General features: G+C 33.5%; 1 protein-coding gene across 1 annotated transcript in view; it reads left to right on the top strand.

Moving 5' to 3' along the window:
* LOC109831028 overlaps positions 1-22,076 on the top strand; it is a 45,755-nt gene extending 23,679 nt beyond the window's left edge. The window contains exon 3 of the mRNA XM_020398372.1: positions 22,031-22,076. Within this exon, the coding sequence (XP_020253961.1) occupies positions 22,031-22,076 (46 nt within the window). The remainder of the gene's footprint in view (positions 1-22,030) is intronic.

Genomic DNA, 22,475 nt, shown 5'->3' with positions numbered 1-22,475 from the left:
CCTAGAGGGGGGTGATTAGGGTCTTATGCTAATCTAATCCGATTTAAATGCTAATTAAAACTAATTAACAAGTTATCCTAACAAGTATGAAATACAACAAGTTATATGAGCTAGGATAAGCAATATGAACAACAAGAAATATCCTAACAAAGAGATATAAGCAATATATGATATATGCAAGGATATGAAACTAACACAAGGGGTAAACAATATAGTGGATCATATATATAATGAGCTATGGACAATGGCGACAAGAAATATAAACATAAGATTAAGTGCGCCAAAGCAAACTCAAACACACGATATGATCACGCAGTTCGGACCTTCCATCCTACGTCTCCGCTCCCCTCTCCCGGGGAGAAATCCACTAACATAACCGGGTTTTCTAAGCTTACCCGAACAACGTTTACACCTCACACTCGATTTTCTAGCTAACCGAAAACTTTATAATCACCACTCTTACAATCCCACTCTACACCCTCTCAAGTGTTGAACTAGACGTGTCTCCCTCAAGTGCTCGGTTACAGCCTCTCCCTATGTTCGTCAACCGACGCCACTCCTCTTGGGACGATCCCCGACTCTCACCACACACTTCTCTCGGTGTACAAGTTTATTACAAAGTGAATCTCACAATAAGGCTCAATACAATAAATGTTTGTTCTCTACTATAGATGAGAACACAATGAAAGCTCACACTCAATTGTTACAACTCTTACCAACCCAAAATATATTATGAATGCAAATACAATAAGCTCAAGTGGGTGTGTGTAACAATGAGATAAAATCAAATCTAACTCAAATAGCAAACTAATAATAATAAGAATATGAAAATCAATAATAAAATTGCTAGAGAAAAGAGTTAGAAAACTTCTCGATAGATGACAAGAGATGGAAGGAGAATAGTTGGATGCCCAAACACCAATAGATGATGTCCTCAAGCTCTTGTGAAATTGATTTCACAAACTCAAACTTCTAAATGTTTAAAAGCTTCTTAAACCAAACTTAAACCCTTGTTTAAAACTCTTTAAACTTATTTTAAAAACACACTCTTGTTATTGAAGAGCTGAAGACAATGGGGTATTTATATCCACTCAAAACATCAGCAAAAAAACCCAAGCAAATGACAAAAAAGCCCTAGCCAACGGTAACAAGAAATAGCCGTTGGAACAGAACTGACAGAGCGGCGGTTGAAAGAAAAAATTCGTGGTCGACCGCGATCCAGATCCCAAACTGAGAAAATGAGCAGAGACTTCTTCGGTCGACCGGTGTGATCGACTGATGGAAATTTCGAGCTCTCGATCGACCATGGCGGTCAACTGACAAATTCTTTGCTGTCCACTGACAAATGAACTCAGGGGCGGTCGACCAGTGCGGTCGACCGAGGACTGATACATGAAAATGAAGTTCTGAAAATAGTTTTTTTGATTTTAAAACACTGCTTAAAAATATCAAATAAATTCCAAAAAATATAAAACTTTGGGGAATGATTGTAGACTAATAATCAACATTCAACAACGACTTGTTTTCAAAAAGGACTTCCCAAATAAAAAATATCATCATTTTGCAAAATAGTCCAAAACACGAAAATGTAAACATATGAATTTTGACATTTAGGCTAAACCATGTTTTGAAACTTTGCACAATGATTTTGTAGACTTAATAAAATATGTATATGATTATTGTTAAGTCCAAAAACTAAGAATACAAAATTTTCATAAAATTGCATATTCTATGCAATGTTTTCAAATACACAATAGTAAATATGAAATATGTGATTTCATATTATAAACATGAAAACCCAAAACCATGCATGTATATTTAACGTACTTAACACACATAATATAAAACCTAAACTAAGTTACCCAAGCTAGATCTTGATCTTCAATATAGCTCAACTTGGTACACTTACGGATAAATCTTGAACTTGGATCTTTAACTTGAATTGCGAGGGCTTCACCGACATTTCGCCAACCTCCTTTGGATATGATCGTTGAAGTTCTATTCCATCCATCCTCCAACAATGTTGTTTGTCTATAATAAATAAGAAAACACAAATACTAGATAAACAACATTAGTGGTAAATTGTTTATTAAACATCATCAAAACAAGAAGGCCAACAATCTCCCCCTTTTTGATGATGACAAATAATTTACAAAAAGGATATATGCATGAAAGGAAATGAATATACAAAGTATAATATATCATGCATATGAATAAGAAAGAATATACTCACAATATTTCTCCCCCTTTGACAACATCAAAAAAGGGGACAAAAGGAATAAGAGAGCGAAAGCTCCCCCTAACAATATGCATGGGTGAGTATAACACATAGAAAGATATAGGGATTGCTCCCCCTATCAAAATGCCTTAATGAATGTATGAAATGAAGGCTAAGGCAAAGCATGTGAGCAAGCATAGATGAAAAATATGCTGAATATTACTCACATACAAGAGGACAATGAGAACACATATAGATATATCATTTATGAAAGAAGTGTCTCATTACACAATTATAAAAACATAGTGTATAAAAATAGATTTATGAAATCAAAAGATAGAACATGAGAATCACCTAAAGAGTTTTCAAATCAAAACAAATCAACCAAAAGAAATCATAAATCAAGGTTTATATGCAAAAACAATATTTGATCAATAAATAGAACATTCTTTGTAGAACTTGATCAAACCACATATAGAATGCATTATAAGGCACACATAGATGATCCATAAGCACAAACACATAATTATCATCATATAAGTAAAGTATAATGAATTCAAAGAAATAATTAAAACAAGATTTTTAACAAAAGAATTTCAAGAGAGGCAACAATATATCAAGCTCTTAAGCTTGTCCCAACCCATATAATCATTCTAGCATCCGGTAAACATAATTTGGGAATAAACATCCAATAAATCCGGGGGGTTATATAAACATAAACCTCTCATCAAAACAAAACCAATAATCATGAAAACAAAAGAATTTGACCAAAAAAAATTGTTTTCATAAAAGTTTAAAATATAATTTTTTTCAAAACCAAGAAAAAGAGAAAGAAAAACACTAAAAATCTTGGTATAAAAATTAAATTTGTTTTGGTACCCAAGAACTCTTGGTACCAAAAGATTTAGGAACATGACCGCTATCATTTAAGCTCAAAGCCCTAGGGTTATGAACCCATTTGGGCGCATTTAGTACACGGGTCCGATCATAGCAATAATTATGCAAATGACCCATTCGATTGCAATAAGTGTAATAAAGAGGATGCATTTGCTTATGTTGACCATGTGGATGTGCACGAGGAACATTTGCAAATAAAGATGGTATTTTAAGATTATTTTGCAAATGAGAAACATTTTGAAATAATATTGGTCTACTTGAAATATTTTGCGATTTAGAAACTTTTCGCAAATCAAAACAAAACTTAGCTAAGTGACCAACTCTACCACAAAAATCACAATGATACACAAGAGCATGCTTATGATGAGAAATAGGTGCATGTGTGTGTACATGTGATGAAGAAACTTGATGAGATGCACAAGCATAGCAAAATTTAGCAAGGTGGCCTTTACGACCGCAAATAGAGCATTTGTAAACTTTGCTATACAAGTATGCATAGTGTGTAGGTGATTTATAAGTTATGACACTAGATTTAGCACACTTGTCCATAAGTTTCTTATGATTATCAATACATGTGTTAAAAGTTGAATCTAAACATGATATGCGGTTTTTCATAAGATTCAATTCATTATTGGTCACAACATCATTGATAATAGAAGTAGAGCATATATGGTTATTCTTAAAAAAATCAAATTCATTTCTAATGAATTTTACTTCTAGCATGGCATCTTTATTAGCATGAGTTAAGCTAGAAATGGATGAAGTCAATTTTTCATTTTTTTAATTTTAACATATCATTAATTTCTTTAAGAGCAACATTTTCTTGAGAAATGATATCAAAATTAGAGACTAGCTTCTCATGATCGGATTTTAAACTAACATGCTTGCTTTTAAGATCAATAAAATTATTTTACAATTTAGTGTAGGCATGCGATAATTTCTCATATGCACAAGTGAGTTCATCAATAGATAAATCATTTTCGGAATCGGAATTGCTTACTACACAAGAGTTATCCTCTTGTGGCCGTGTGCATGATGCTCCACATGAACTTGAAGAAGAATCCTCCAAAGCTTGTCGGATTGCCTCCAAGTCCCCTTGATGTGCTTCAATAAATTTCTAAAGTTTGTAAGCACTATCAAAATGAACAAATTTGTTAGAAAAGGATGAGTCAAAAGCATTAAGCAAAAATTCTAACAAAAACTTGTTCATTGAAAACATTTTCTTATCATGATTGCTCTACTTGGATTTCTCCAATGTGGGCACAATATAAGCACAATCAATAACTTTCTATAAGTCAATATTTCTAGATTCAACAAATAGTTTAAATCTAGAAGCTCATTGTGCATAGGGAAAACTAATGAATTTAGGAGCAACATTTGATTCATAGCCTAAACGAAATACATTTATATTCATGATATATATGTGAATATATGCAAGCAAGACAAATATAATCATAACTAGATTAGCACAAATAAGATAACTTGGATCTTTAACTCAAGGCGGTTAGACCTTTAAATCAAAGAGCATCAAGCTCTGATACCAATTGTTAGACCCTAGAGGGGGGGTGATTAGAGTCTTATGCTAATCTAATCCGATTTAAATACCAATTAAAACTAATCAACAAATTATCCTAGCAAGTATGAAATACAATAAGTTATATGAGCTAGGATAAGCAATATGAACAACAAGAAATATCCTAGCAAAGAGATATAAGCAATATATGATATATGTAAGGATATGAAACTAACACAAGGGGTAAACACTATAGTGGATCATATAAATAATGAGCTATGGACAATGACGACAAGAAATATAAACATAAGATTAAGTGCGCCAAAGCAAACTCAAACACACGATATGATCACGGAGTTCGGACATTCCGTCCTACGTCTCCGCTCCCCTCTCCTGGGGAGAAATCCACTAACACAATCGGGTTTTCTATGCTTACCCAAATATTGTTTACACCTCACACTCGGTTTTCTAGCTAACCGAAAACTTTACAATCACCACTCTAGCAATCCCACTCTACACCCTCTCAAGTGTTGAACTAGACGTGTCTCCCTTAAGTGCTCGGTTACAGCCTCTTCCTAGGTTCGTCAACCGACGCCACTCCTCTTGGGATGATCCCCGACTCTCGCCACACACTTCTCTCGGTGTACAAGTGTATTACAAAGTGAATCTCACAATAAGACTCAATACAATAAATGTTTGTTCTCTACTATGGATGAGAACACAATGAAAGCTCACACTCAATTGTTACAACTCTCACCAACCCAAAATATATTATGAATACAAATACAATAAGCTCAAGTGGGTGTGTGTAACAATGAGATAAAATCAAATCTAACTCAAATAACAAACTAGCAATAATAAGAATATGAAAATCAATAATAAAATTGCTAGAGAAAAGAGTTAGAAAACTTCTCGATAGATGACAAGAGATGGAAGGAGAATAGTTAAATGCCCAAACACCAATAGATGATGTCCTCAAGCTCTTATGAAATTGATTTCACAAACTCAAACTTCTAAATGCTTAAAAGCTTCTTAAACCAAACTTAAACCCTTGTTTAAAACTCTTTAAACTTGTTTTAAAAACACACTCTTGTTATTGAAGAGCTGAAGACAATGGGGTATTTATATCCACTCAAAACATCAGCAAAAAAACCCAAGCAAATGACAAAAAAGCCCCAGCCAATGATAACAAGAAATAGCCGTTGGAACAGAACTGACAGAGCGGCGGTCGACCGAAAAAATTCGCGGTCGACCGCGATCCAGATCCCAAACTGAGAAAACGAGCAGAGACTTCTTCGGTCGACCGGTGCGGTCGACCGATGGATAATTTGGAGCTCTCGTCGACCGTGGCGGTCGACCGACAACTCTCTGCTACCCCACTGAACAATGACACTCAAGGGCGGTCGACCGGTACGGTCGACCGAGGACTGATACATGAAAAAAAGTTGTGAAAACATTTTTCTTATTTTAAAACACTGTTTAAAAATCAAATAAATTCTAAAAAATATAAAACTTTGGGAATGATTGTAGACTGATAATCAACATGCTACAAGCAACTGTTTCCCAAAAAGGACTTCCCAAATGAAAAATATCATCATTTTGCAAAATAGTCCAAAACACGAAAATGTAAACATATGAATTTTGACATTTAGGCTAAACCATGTTTTGAAACTTTGCATAATGAATTTGTAGACTTAAAAAAATATGTATAGATTATTGTTAAGTCCAAAAACTAAGAATACAAAATTTCACAAAATTGCATATTCTATGCACGTTTTCAAAACCACAAATAGTAAATATGAAATATGTGATTCATATTATAAACATGAAAAACCCAAAACCATGCATGTATATATGTATATTACTATATATTTGCATAGAAACCAAAAAACTTATGTAAATATATATATAATATATATATATATATATATATATATATATACTATATATATAATTATATATATATATATATATATATATATATATATATATATATATATATATATATACTATATATATATATTATATATATATATATATATATAATATATTATACTATAGTATAACTACTATATATATATACAGAGAAACCAATAAATGTGTGTGTATAGATATTGAGCTTAACGTACTTAACACACATAATATAAAACCTAAACTAAGTTACTCAAGCTAGATCTTGATCTTCAATATAGCTCAACTTGGTACACTTGCGGATGAAGCTTGAACTTGGATCATCAACTTGAATTGTGAGGGCTTCACCGACATTCCGGCAACCTCCTTTGGATATGATCGTAGAAGCTCTATTCCATCCATCCTCAAACAACGTTGTTTGTCTATAATAAATAAGAAAACACAAATACTAGACAAACAACATTAGTGATAAATTATTTGTTAAACATCATCAAAACAAGAAGGATAACAATCGATCCCACGAGGAAGGTGTTTTGTAGGAGAAAATATAAAATTGGTTCTTATGTTGTGTGCGTGACAAAAAGGAGTGATGAGTGAATGTGATTGTGGAGAGAATGATTGTGATTATGTAAATGAATATATTTGAGAGTGGAAGTGAGTAAAAAATAAATGTGATCAACAAGGCAAGAAGGAAGAATGAATAAAATTGAGAAACAAATAAAAAAATCAAGAATGTAAAGATAGCGGGTTCAATTAAAGATATGGGTAATCTAGAATTGAATCCTCTTCTTAGAAAAAGGTGATTCTCTAGAGGGTTCTAGCCTAAAGGAGAATCAAAGAAAGTGAAAATAAACAAAAAAAAAACTAAACCCAAGAGGGTTCTAGCCTCAAGGTGAATAGTATAAGAAATTAAAATCTAACTACAAAATAAATTATAAAATCTAAACTACAAAATAAATTACAAAAATATAAGAAAATAAATCTACTCTATAAGCATAAAATAAATCTAATCTATGAGCATGAAATAAATCTAAGGAAAGAGGGTTCTAGCCTCTTGGCTATTTAAACAAGAAAATAAAATCTAATTACAAGAATGAAAATAAATCTAACTAATAAGCAATAAAAAAGAAATAAAAGAGAAAAAGGAAAGAAATGCAAACCTCTAAATAATTCTTCATCTCTATCTTCATCATCCAACAAAGAGAAGAAATATTTAAGTGGTGAAAAAATTATTATTATTAATTATAACAAAAAGTTATAAATTTGGAAGGCCTTCTCAATTAAGAGTAGCCCTCCTCTCCAAAAGGAGTTACAAAAATTTTCACACCTCTAACCCCTCACTCTCTACCCCTATTTATAGTAAACATCAGTGAATGTGAGCCATTGGATCAAAATCTTATTCAAAACAATTGATTTTCAGCCATTGAAGCGTAACAGACTCCGTTGGTATCGATGCCGCCATCGATGCTGGCATCGATGTCAGTCTGCTTCCTTTTTCAACCCGCAACTTTTCTTCTATTTGGCTTTTGGGCTTGGGCTTTTGGTATTTTTTTCTTCATTTGGGCTTCTGTTGATGTTTTCTTCTTTTTGATTTTGGCCTTTTGGATAATTTAGCAATTGATTTTCCAATGGGCTTCTTTGCTTTATTTCTTCATTAAATCAAGAGTTTTTTGTTGAGAGATTAGAGTTTGAGATTTATTCTTCATTAACCTGTAATTAAAGATAAAAATAATTATTAGTGGTATATTTATTCATATTAAATAGATAATGAGGGTATAAAATTGTAATAAAATGTGATTATCAAATACCCCCACACCTAAACTTTTGCTAGTCCTCTAGCAAAGAAAATAAAATGAATGAAAACCTAACTCACTTTCACAGGAATCGCGGTTGTATTTAGCGCATACAACAAGCCTTTAAACCCCTAAGTTACCCTAGTGAACGAGTTGTAGTCTCGTGAGGGTTTGCAGTGAATATACCCACAAAATCCGGTCAACTTGTCAAATTAAATAAGTTAGTAAATAACTAAATTTACTTGATAATTAAAGCTAGTTATTACTCAAGAAAATATTTTTATATATAACTCTAAGGTATATTTCCTAGAAAATCTTCTCATTATAGCAATACAAAACCAAGTCAAACTTAGAAATTTAATTTAAAAGTTTTAAAAAGAACATGCTAACTCTTTGTTTAAAATAGTATTCAAGTTGCTTGATCTAAAATATTTTCCAAGACCATATATATAAATATAACTATATATAAAACATTTATTAGTATTTTTATTTTTATTTTTATTTTTTTTTTTATATTATTATTATTTTTAACTCTTTCTCCCTTGGTGATTTTTTTCTACTTTAACGGGCTTTCTAAGTGATCATTTAACGAGTTTTGGGCCAATGAATCCCAATCCAATTGAGCTTAGGTCATTAAGTATAAAAATACTCCTTGGGCTTAATTACTCGGTCAACTTAGGCATTATAAGATAGAATCACCTTGAATTTAAGAGTTTTCTTTTGTGCCCATTTTTCGCACTCTTCTTTTGTAATTTTTTTTATGTATATATATTCTAAAAAATATGTAAGTCAAGCCACTTTGAAAAATTATTTTTAACTTTAAGCTAAGCATGCATTCCATTATTTTAAATAAAGATCTAAGTTAAGACTTAAGTAAAGTATACTATTTTGAAAATTATTTCTTAAGAACTTTATTTAGAGTTATCATAAAAGGTGAACTTGAGTAAATAATAAATTAGAAAATTTAAAATTCATCAAATAAATCAATTATTACATAACTCTATCAATTTGTCAAGTGACGAAAATTTTATAATTTTTTTTAAGGAAAAGGGAAAAAATGACAAAAATGCAAGTAAAAATGTAAAATAAAGAGAAAAAATAACTAATTCCCACCCCCACACCTAAATTTTGCATTGTCCTTAATGTAAACTCTAGGATGCACAAAGTAAAGTAGATAAGAAGTGAAATACTTACATTTGGTCGGCTGATAAAAATCTGCAATTACCTTTGGTCTAAGGAGGATGGAATCAAAATTTTATTCTTCTTTCTTTTTTTTCTTTTTTTTTCTCTTTTTTTTCTTTTCTTTTCTTTTTTTTCTTCTTTTTTTTTTTTCAACTGAATAAGAAACTCTCGAATGAGAGAAGAATAAATTCTTTTTATTATTCTGAAATAAACAAAACAAATAATGTAGAATGAAGTGTTCAACACGAAGAGCTCGTATTCTACATTGAATCCTACATTATTGTTAAAAATTCTTCCTCAGATTTTAAATAAATTCAGAATGATATAATCAATAATGTGAAATTCTAAGCATTTTGGAGTGTTCAATAATTTTTGCAACAAAGTAAGGTAGGTATTATTGGTGTTATGCATTTTGTATTTCTTAATGAACTCAGACTCTTGTACTGTGAAGTGTTGTTTTCTAACAACCAATTCTTTTGTAGAGTTCTGAAATTTTCGTTGATGATTATTCTCTAAGAATCTAAGTTCATCAAGAAAGAGTTCTTCAAATTTTAATTCAAAGCAGCAAATGTTTAACACAGTTTCATTATTCTCAAGGACCTGATCTGTTTCTTCTAAAAACTCTAACTCTTCATCAAAAATTTCCTCAAAACTCAAATCAGACTCGTCTTTTTCTTCTTCTTCTTCTTCTGATCTTTTTTGAATGTAATTTATTTCTAGAGGTTGATTATTTGGCTGGTCCCCTGGATTAAAAATGTTGAGATCAGCAGTCAAATTCCCAAAGGACAGCTTTATTTGACTAGTTCTACAGTTGATGAGAGCATTAGAAGTAGCTAAGAAAGGTCGTCCTAAGATGACCGGTGTCTGTCCTTTGGGATTGGAAACAAGCTGTGTTTCCAAGACTACAAAATCTACTAGAAAAATAAAATCTCCAACCTTAATTAGAACATCCTCTAATTTCCAAGACTACAAAATCTACTAGAAAAATAAAATCTCCAACCTTAATTAGAACATCCTCTAACTCACTCATAGGGACCTTAACAGATCTATTAGCCAACTGTAAGGTGCATTTGGTTGGGTTCAGTACACCTAGACCTAATTGCTGGTAGACTGAATATGGAAGCAAATTGACACTGGCCCCTAAGTCTAAAAATGCCTTATCAATGTGAGTATTACCAATGATACATGAAATGATGGGGGAACCTTGATCTTTACATATCAAAGGTATGGGATTTGATAGCATTTCACTAATATTGGCAGCTAAAAAGACTTTCTTTGGAACATTTATTCTCCTCTTCTTAGTGCATAATTCTTTTAAAAATTTAGCATAAGATGGAATTTGTTCAATTACATCTAAGAGATGAATATTGACCTTAACCTACTTGAATGTTTCTAGGATATTCTCCTCTTGCAGGGAGTGTTTCCTAAGCCCGAGTCTATCTAGAAAAGGAGCAACTGGTCTAAACCTATCAAAAACAGGCTCAGGTTCCGGTTCAGATTCTTGGTCATCTGAGGAGGGTGATTGTTGAATAAATTCATCAGAAGGAGAAGGAGAAGGAATTTATACTAGATCAAAAGTTTGACTTGGGGGAGTTGTCACTTGATTATCGACTTGTCTACCTAACCGAAGTGAATGGATTGCATTCACTTGAGCTTCATAGGATGAACTGCATCCTGTGTCCTTAGGGTTGACCACGGGTTAATTCGAAAATTTTCCTTTTTCTCTTTCACTCATGGCACTAGCTAGTTGACCAAGTTGGGATTCTAATCTAGCTATAGCTTGAGTGTTGAAATTGAGCATTTGTCCGGTTGATTGCATAAAGGAATTCAGAGTGCTGGATGTTTGAGTCAACATATTCGCGGTTTGAGTAGAGGCCTTAATTATGGTTTCCAAACCCCTTTCCAAGACATTGAGACGTTTATCCTGATCTGGATTATGAGGAGTCTGAATTACAGCTTGATGAAGAGGAGACTGATTTTGATATGGCAGATTAGGTTGTTGAAATTGTGGATTGAAAGGAACTGTGTTTCTCCTAGGAAATTGTTGGGTTGAAGCGGGAGTGAAGTTTTGAGTTCTGGGAGAATTTCCTTGATTCCATGCAAAGTTGGGATGATTTCTCCAACCTGGATTGTAGGTTGGAGAAAATGGATCATTTCTAGGGCGCTAGAATACAGCGTTCATCTGTCCTAATGGCTGATTATTTCCTAGGAAAAGGCATTCCTCTGAAACGTGGGTAGGAGACTGACAATTATGACATCCTTGGGCAGAAACATGATTGATTTGAGCTGGAGCTCGTTCCTTAAATTCTAAAGCTTCTAACCTCCGTAGAATCGTCGCCATCTTCGCTTCAGAAGCAATGTTTGATTCCAAGGAAGGCCCACTAGACTTAGAATTGAGGACTGATGAAACCCTGTCATCATAGTGTTCCCACTGCATTGTTTTCTCGGATAAACTCTCTAGAAATTCCTAAGCTTCATCTGTGTTTTTCCTCATAAAATCTCCCTGACACATCGATTCTAAAGATGTTTTTGAAGAATAGTCCAATCCTTCATATATGACTTGGCACAATTGCCATTTTTCTAGACCATGATGATGACATTGGATTAAAAGATCTTTGAATCGGTCGAAATATTTCCAGAATGGCTCTCCCGGTATAATTTTAAAGTTTTGAATGTTGTTCCTTAACTTTACCATTTTGTGAATAGGGAAAATTTTCTTAAGAAAAACGGTGACAAATTCATCCCAAGTTGAGATGGAATTTGTCGGTAAGCTGTACAGACATTTTTTAGCTTTATCCTTAAGAGCAAATGGAATAAATCTAAGCTTAATCGCATCTTCGGTTAATTCTCTCATTTTAATCATAATACACACTTCCTCAAATTCCGAAATAAAAATATATGCATCTTCTGTTTTATTTCTAAGGAATTTGGGAAGCATGTTTATGTAATGCGGTCTAAGCTCAAAATTTTCTCCATTTGCTTCAGGAAGCCTTATGCAAGATGGAATTGCATTTCTGGTGGGGGTAACATATATCTTGAAGAATGGGTTAATTTGTCATTTCTTGGATTGGTTCAATACGAATTAAACGATGAGAATTATCCCTAACCCAAGTTTGCATACACCAAAACAACTTCTTTTTATAAATTTTTTATTTCTAAAGAAAGAAAGAAAATTAGTTTTTTTATGAGAAGAAAAAGAAAAATTCTAACTAAAACAAATCAAAGCAATTACTTTTTAATCACTCTAATTCTAGGGTTAGCCTAACTCAACTAGACCAGCTCCTAATCAAAAACTCCTATAGTGAAAAGATTAAAGTTTTATCCATGTAGTTAGCCAGGTAAGGATAGTGCTGGAGGGTGATCTAGGATCAATTAAGTACATCTTTCCTTACGAAGCGCTTTACGCAACCCCTAAATCTTGCCTTAGACACCAACTAATCTGAGAAAACTTAAACCGGTTCACTTAAGGATTTCTTGTTCCTTATTGAGCTCGTGTCCTTAGGGGCCAACGTCTAATGAGTTTTAGAAGGCTTGGGTTTGTGAAGTGAGGAATTAGTGATTTGTGGGCTAGAGAAATGGTGATGAAATCTCTTATCTTATCTTGATTAGGGGTTTTACCCTTAAGAATGTTTTAAGTGTGTGCCAAATCAAGTGCTACAATCACTTTGGTGAATTCATACACTATATGAAATGCAACCCTACAAATTAAAAGCGACTAAAAAGGATGATAAAAAGAAAATCTATTTTTTTTATTAGGGTTAACAATCAAACAACTATGAGAAGGGGAACATTGTTTGAGTTTATTATCTTGTTAGTTAATGTTCAAGTGAAAGATGAATTTTATTATGGTCAACAAAAATAATTTTTTTAATCCTAATTGTCTCTAATTGTGAAACTAACTAAAAAGGGTGGAATTGAAAACGCTAGAAAGAAGACTTACCCGAAAGCAATTCTCCAAGTTCTTCTTGATCTTTAATCCAAGACTTTCAAGCTCCAAGCGGTTCCTTCACAAGAAAACACACAAGTTAAAGAACTAACATAATTAAAACCTACTTAAGCATCTTCCCCGGCAACGGCGCCAAAAACTTGATGCGGCATAATTATGTACCAAAATTGTAAGTGCACAATTGATCAAGTTATAGTATAAAGAGTTATCGATCCCACGAGGAAGGTGTTTCGTAGGAGAAAATATAAAATCGGTTCTTATGTTGTGTGCGTGACAAAAAGGAGTGATGAGTGAATATGATTGTGGAGAGAATGGTTGTGATTGTGTAAATGAATATATTTGAGAGTGGAAGTGAGTAAAAAATAAATGTGATCAACAAGGCAAGAAGGAAGAATGAATAAAATCGAGAAACAAATAAAAAAATCAAGAATGTAAAGATAGTGGATTCAATTAAAGATATAGGTAATCTAGAATTGAATTCTCTTCTTAGAAAAAGGTGATTTCCTAGAGGGTTCTAGCCTAAAGGTGAATCAAAGAAAGTGAAAATAAATAAAAAGAAAAACTAAACCCAAGAGGGTTCTAGCCTCAAGGTGAATAGTATAAGAAATTAAGAGGGTTCTAGCCTCAAGGTGAATAGTATAAGAAATTAAAATCTAACTACAAAATAAATTACAAAATCCAAACTATAAAATAAATAAGGTGAATAGTATAAGAAATTAAAATCTAACTACAAAATAAATTACAAAATCCAAACTATAAAATAAATTGCAAAAATACAAGAAAATAAATCTACTCTATAAGCATGAAATAAATCTAATCTATGATCATGAAATAAATATAAGGCAAGAGGGTACTAGCCTCTTGACTATTTAAATAAGAAAATAAAATCTAATTACAAGCATGAAAATAAATCTAACTAATAAGCAATAAAAGAAAAATAAAGAGAAAAAGGAAAGAAATACAAACCTCTAAATAATTCTTCATCTCCATCCTAATCATCCAACAAAGAGAAGAAATATTTAAAGTGATGAAAAAATTATTATTATTAATTGTAACGAAAAGTTATAAATTTGGTAGGCCTTCTCAATTAAGAGTAGCCATCCTCTCCAAAAAGAGTTACAAAAATTTTCACACCTCTAACCCCTCACTCTCTACCCCTATTTATAGTAAACATCAGTGAATGTGAGTCATTGGATCAAAATCTTATCCAAAACAATTGATTTTTAGCCATTGAAGCGTAACAGACTCCGTTGGTATCGATGCCAGCATCAATACAGGCATCGATGCCAGCATCAATACAGGCATCGATGCTGGCATCGATGTGGGCATCGATGCCACCATCGATGTCAGGCTGCTTCCTTTTTCAGCCCGTAACTTTTCTTCTCTTTGGCTTTTAGGCTTGGGCTTTTGGTATTTTTTTCTTCATTTAGGCTTCTGTTGATGTTTTCTTCTTTTTTGTTTTGGCCTTTTGGATAATTTGGCAATTGATTTTCCGATGGGTTTCTTTGCTTTATTTCTTCATTAAATCAAGGGCCTTTTGTTGAGAGATTGGAGTTTGAGATTTATTCTTCATTAACCCGCAATTAAAGATAAAAATAATTATTAGTGGTATATTTATTCATATTAAATAGATAATGAGGGTATAAAATTATAATAAAATGTGATTATCATAGCATAACATATAACAATAAGTAAATCTTATCATATATCATTCACAGTATATTTTATAATCAAAGCAAGATAGTTATCATAAAAAAATTTGTAATTTTCGTGTGTGTGTGTGTGTGTGTGTGTGTGTGTGTGTGTGTGTGTGTGTGTGTGTGTGTGTGTGTGTGTGTGTGTGTGTGTGTGTGTGTGTGTGTGTGTGTGTGTGTGTGTGTGTGTGTGTGTGTGTGTGTATATATATATATATATATATATATATATAATAACATAACATATACCAATAGGAAAATCATATCACATATCATTCACAGCATACTTTATATTCAAAGCAAGATAGTTATAAAAAAACGTAATTTTCACTTTATATATATATATATATTGTCCTCACTCAATCTAGGAATTCCTAGATGACTCTATACGTGATTCCTAGGAAACTCTATTCTATCTCCACGACTCGACACAAGATAATCCTATAAGGATGCTGGAACTAGAGCTCTGATACCAACTGTGATGCCCCCGGATTTACACAAGGCTACAGTCTGAGGTGAATCCAAGGATGTCAAACCTGTCATACACCCATACTATGCAATAACATGTTTTACCATCACAAAAATATCTCTCTAGAGGAATCAATAAAACAGTACAGGTACAAGCAGATATAAAAGAGATGGACATAGGAAATTAAGCATAGAAATAAAGGTAAATCTCAAAAATGATTAAGTCTCAACCAATATAAGAATAAATATGTCCAATAATGTGATACAAAATAGTCAATAATCTCAACCACAGGAGTCAACTGAAAATACATATGTCATCAGCTCTCAAAATGTAATGTAGCTCTATAATCAACTAGAAACATAAACTAACATCTGTGGAGAAGAAACTACTACAAATAAGTGACGACGACTATGCTTAAAGTCCATCAACCTACGGCTCTCCGAAACTCTGCTCTGCTAACTGAAAAGAAGTAAAAACCACAGTGGCAGAGCGCTAACAAGTTCATCTCCATCCGCCCCTAGGGGAAGGGATACTAAGTATGATGGAGGCTCTACTTATAAGTGCATAGTCTAACTAAATTATTTTACCCTGTACTACATAAAATTTATATTTATAAATCAACAACACGAGACTGGTACGTCGAGCGAAATAATCCAAACAAAAAAACCATAATGTATATACCATGTGTCTCAAGTTATACATTTCTAAATATAAATTTCAACTACGAACAAAATAATGAGGAAATAATACAGGAAAAATCATACCAACCATTCCTGAAACTATCATTCAACTCCACATACTACCCTTAGTAGGCAAATCAAATATCGATACACTATCCTATGTAACCAAGTTGTGAAATACCTTCACAATATATCATATCGATCGAGTGTCAAATAATCGCCTACACTTAGGTTATCATCAAATTATCAGATCGTCCTTCTATAGAATTCTTCAACTCATCGCACCCCCGTACGGACTGATAAACAGGTATATCAACTCATCGCACCCCCGTGCGGACTGATAAATAGGTATATCAACCTCTGCGCATAACCATGCGAACCAAAAATCATAGATTCAACAACCTCTATGCACGCTCGTGCGTACCATCATGTATAAAGGAGTGAAGTCCATCGTGATCTTTTTGCGGTCCTGACTAATGCACTCAGAGTGTAGTCTATCCGTGGTCTTGTTCCGAGCCTCAACTAACCCCACCCAACCAATCGTAAATATAATATTCTATAATAGTCATCACTCCTAACGAACACAAGCTATTTGGATACCCCAAACGATGTAATCATGCGTACTCAATTCTCGTACGTGTACTCCTCAATATATATGTATAGAACATTGCATGACTTGCACTACACAATCATACATCGAACCCACATGTAGAAAGGGTCAAACATCACAATTTGAACTTGATCAGTCGACCGATAGAAAGCTTCGGTCGACTGATCAGGTCGCTCACAGAAACAAGGCATACACGAGCCTGTCAGTCGACTGATGATTGCTATCAGTCGACTGATGACTGCCATCAGTCGACTGATGACCTCCAGTCAGTCGACTGATGGGCATCATTAGTTGACTGGACCGACAGAAAGTGCACAGGTAGGGTTTGTGTGTATTTTCTTCAAAAACTAGGGTTTTTATTAACATATCAGATTTAGAACTCATGAATAGTTAACCAGTGGTTTGTTTAAACAAGATGAAACATGTAAAAGCATGGATTTAGGGTTTAACAATCAAATTAACCAAACTTTTGTTTATTTCAACAATCTAGGGTATTTAAACTGAACTAAAACATAATTAACATATTAAATCAACCGTAATGATCATGATCATGTAAATCCATTTGTTACAGATTTGTTCTACTGTTCTTGGCATGGGTTTAAAGCATAAACATCATATATTACACGTTTAACATTAGATTTAAACCCTAAACATGAGATTTATCTTGATTATCACATGAAAACTCTATTATTAACTAAAGAAAATGTTTGGATAGAGGTGATCTTGCCTTATCACGTGTACAACACTCTAAAACAAATAGAAAAATGACTCCTCGTCACCACACTTCGCAAAACATCACTTCTCCTCGCTTTTCGCCTCACGAACTCTCCCAAAATCTCACTTTTTGGGTTAGGTTTTGAGGAGGAAGAAGAGAGACTGCTAGGGTTTGGAACTTTGACGAAAAATATGTTTTTCGTGTATAATCACATATTTATACATATGCAAACCCGGTTCAAAACAGCCCAAACCAGAAACCTAACAAAAACTGGAAACTGGCTGATCAGTCGACTGATACCCTCATCAGTCGATTGATGACCTCGTCAGTCGACTGATACCCTCATCAGTCTACCGATCAGACCGAAATCAGTCTGTTTTGGTTTTTCATGCATGTTTTCGTGTTGTAACTCGTTTTGTGCATGTCCAACACTTGTACACTCTTATATATACTCTTAATTGATCTCATATCAAATGTTATCATAATCGTGCATCCATAAAGGATATTTTCATATTTAAAACTTATTTATCAATATACAAATCAACTATTCCTTCAAAATCCACGGGGTTTTACAGTTACTCAACTCATAGTCGATTGAGGGTTTACGGCTTACTCAAGCTAGGATTGAATTAAGGAATTTGCCACTAGTTAGGGCTAGGGATACTCTTGTGTGAAGAGTCCAGGTTAGACTACTAATTTTGGAGAAACTAAAATTTCTACTGAATCGGGTTTGTGATTCAATAGAACTTTCACATAATAAGAAAACGTCTTCTCGAGAAAGAAGAGTGGATATAAAATTATTTATCCAAACCACTATAAAATCTCTGTGTGTTCCAGATTATTCCTGTAATTATTGCATTGCATACTGTTTGACTTGTTATTTATTTTATTCTACTGTATATTTTAAAATCGGGTTTGTGATCGTTGCCAAAGTTTCTTAGATTTGCAAACAATTAGTAGCCTACGTAACTTCTCTTTCTCCATCATTCATTGTTTGATAATTTGTATTGACGATAGTCTGGGAGACAATCAAAACACATCGGACTTTAATTGCCTTTAAAACTCAGCCAGAGACGAAATAATAGACGATTTTTTATTTTTATTTTTTATGACAATAAGAGAGACGTGTACTGTTGATGAACAATATCCTCTTGGACTTAAATGCCCAAAAATTTAAAAGTTTTTTGAGTGTCCAACGCCAGCAACAAAAGAGAGACAACGATGACACGTAGGCATCAACGATCTTTGGCTTTGAAGCAAAAACTGACCTTGATTTGGAGTGAACTGATCTTTTAAGAATAAATCCAATTATTGAGTTAATGAACATGCATGATACTTCACAATATGACAACGTAAGCCAAGTATTCAACGGGCTATTTGTTTTGTTCTCGAAACCAATAATTTACCTATCTTTTCCTTTAGTTTCCACTTTCTTTTTGGTACGTTTTCACTTATATACTTGTGGATTATTTTATTGAAAATTCTTGTGCATAGAACACCGAAGTATAGTTAATCCACGGTTTCACTACAAAAAATTCAGTCGACTAATTTCTACCCCACTTAGTTGAGGGTAATATTCTTCGAAATTCATTAATTAATCACAGTAAATTAATGTACTTCTTTACAAAATTTCTTGTACTTTCATGTTAATAAAGAACAGCGAAATGTTTATATTTTGATGAAATCCTTAATAAAATTTAACCTAATTTTTAGTCTTTTATACTCATTTGAGTTTTCAATTGCACTTAAATGTCATGTATTTTCATCTACTTGATATACACTTATTCGTTTTTGGCAGCACTTATATATTCTAAAGTTTTTAAAACTTTCATTTATATTTCTTCACTTGTTTGTTACAGCATTTATATATCGTAAAGTTTCTAAAGTTTGCACTTAATTATTCAAAAAATTTTAGACCTAACACTTAAATACCCTAAGATTTATAAAATTTGCTCTTGAATACCATCAAGTTTGAATAACTAAGGGTATTTAGTGTAAGTTTTATGATCTTTAAGGCATTTAAGTGTGCCTTTTAAAGACTTTAAAGTATACAAGTGCCTGTCAAAATAAATAAGAGTACGTAATCGCAATCTTAAGAACTTTGGATATACATATGCTTCTAAAAATAAGTGAAGATGTGCAAGTGGGAAGTAAGAGAAATTATAGACTTCAAGTGCAACCAAGCTAGTTACCCAAATTTCTAGTCTTCGATGCTCTTCGTAGGTTGTATTAAAAAAACAGAGTTCACGGTAAGGGTCGTTATGTAGATGTGAGCCTAAGCGGTTGTTTGGTCCAATTTCTTTAAAAAAATAAAAAAGAAAAGTACTCAAATTTTTTTTTTAATATTTCTATAAAATTTATAGGAAAAATATATAGAACTCAAAAGAGTGTCATATTTTTTGTTTTTTGCTATTTCTTTGTTTGGTTCAAAGTATGAAAAAGTGTCAAACTTTATAGAAAAAAAATATATTTTTTTCTTTTGTTTGGTTGGAAGTCGCTTTATAAAAAATAGCTTACTAACAATGCAGAAATCACATGAGAAGTGTACTAATGTACTTAATTATTTTTTAATATATGCGTCGGGTTTCTAGATGATTTCCGTCCATTTTGAACGAAAATTAATTTTCTATAAAATAATATCATTTTTTATATTTTATAAAAAAACTTTTCTATAATTTTTTTAAATTAAACATAATTTATAGAAATATCGAGAAAAATTTTATTTATAAAAATGGGCCACCTTCTATGAAGTTTTCAGCTTTAAGAGTCATGCCATGGACCGTACGACTATATCGTCAGCTCACATCCTATTCCTCATCATCGGTACAGCTCCAGCCAATTAATGACTGACGCGTGTAACAAACACGTCAGCATAACCAATATTGAGGCGACCATGGGCATTGGGTTTCGTGCAACTGTCATTTGATTTGCATGGAGATGCGGTCTGGATACCGCAATCTCTGGCTTCAATTTACTTGACATTAGCACGATGCATGGATATGTTACCGCCGGCGAGAATAATGACGATGAATTGACCACCTCAAGAAACGAACCCTATTACTAGTTGTGGACTTGAGTCTGACCTATAGGGCCTCGAGGGATGTGGCGGAAAATATATTATTATCGGAAAACAAAAGTACTAGTAATATTTTTCTCTTGGAAAAAAAAAAATAGAGGCATACCCTCGGACACATCTCTGACAACACCCCCTTTAGTTCCAGTGCAGGAGCCTTCACTTGAGATTTTTTTAAAATCTCAATGTGGCCCGGCCCTGCACTGTAGCTAGAAGGGGGGGTGTGATCGGGTGTGTCTGAGGGTGTGCTGTGCACCTCCCTGAAAAAAATGTGTCTTAGCACGCCAAAAAAAATAAATAGAATGTGATTTCCTAGCCGCGCCCGACCCCCCCCTCTTTTTTTTGAGGTGTGATTAAAACCCTTAATACCCGACTTAATAATTTTCAGCCGCTTTTTTATATTCCAGACAACATGAGAGAAATATAACTCAGAAAACCGAAACCTACCATTTGAGCTTGTTCCCGATCAACCAAAACCTGGCCCTCTCTGCTCTCTGCTTCTCGTCTCTTCTCTCTCTCTCTCTCTCTCTCTCTCTCTCTCTCTTCACATGCTCAAATCTTCTCAACCTCAAACCTCCGTCAGCTTGAGAACTCATTTTTAAAACCCTAGTTTCATTCAAGCGGCCAAGAAATCCATAAGAAAAATGCTCAAAATTTCTTCAAGTGAAATGGCTAAGAACCCTAAGCGTAGCAAGGATGAAGGAGACAACACTCAAACGGAAGGGGCTCTTCACCGGCGTCGGTCGGTGCAATTGGCGAAGCAGGAACTACCAAACTTATCCGCCTTCGTCTCTGCCTTGATAGCTCCCGCCGACGGTTCTCCTCCGACATCCTTTGAGGATGACAGAAATCCTATTGAGCATGAAAAGACTAGAAATTCGAGAGCGCAAGAGGAGACGCTCGCCGGAGGATGTGTCCATCTCAAAGAAGAAGTAAGTTTGCAATTAATTGAGTGATTTTGAATTTAATTATTTTAATTGAGTGATTTTGATTTTAATTGAAGTTTATGGGTTCTTTTTATGAATAAAATGGTGGTGAGAGACTGATTATTGTAGCGTAGAATCAATTTGTTAATTTCGGAGTACGATCTGAGCAATACGAAGTATTATCAGCTTGGAAGAATTGCATGTCAATAATTCTCATTTGTTGATAGCTAGAAGCAATGCATGTCAATAATTCTCGTTTGTTGTTAATGTTTACTCTTAAGTGTCAACTATTAGCTATTCTTGTTAATAAAACCTGACTTTTATTAAGTTAATGCCTTTACTGTTAATTTTAACCTAATTTGAATTTGAATGATTTGTTAAGAGTAAATAGTTGTTTATGCAGGAAAGTTGTTCCTGTAGGTGATATAAGACCTAGTGCATGTCTTTGATCGTACTGTACTTTCATGCAAAAACTTCAACTAAAAATGAAGAAGTGGCATTAGGATGCCTACAAGGGCAGTAACTTTGAGCACTATGTATTTTTCGGACCTCCAGCACGTGATCGACGGGCACTAGAGCATATGCTCAGCCATTATACTAGCGAAACTGATGAATTCTCTTTTCCCGATCCTAAAATCGGGTCTATATTTTCAGTCAAATTTGATGAAGAGTGGGTGCAAACTCACACGGGCTTCCCTATTGATGGGGAGTTAATCTACGGGAATAGAAACCCTCATAACCAGCTTTGGAGGGAGTACTTTGAAGAGAAGAAAGAAATGCTAAAGGCCAAGTCAAAGCAAAGTCCAAGGCTACAGAAGAAGCTGGTAGCATGAGCAGATATGTTGAAG

Source organism: Asparagus officinalis, chromosome 2 (genome assembly GCF_001876935.1).
Source record: "Asparagus officinalis chromosome 2, Aspof.V1, whole genome shotgun sequence".
NCBI lineage: Eukaryota > Viridiplantae > Streptophyta > Magnoliopsida > Asparagales > Asparagaceae > Asparagus > Asparagus officinalis.
This window is presented reverse-complemented; position numbering and strand designations above follow the sequence as displayed.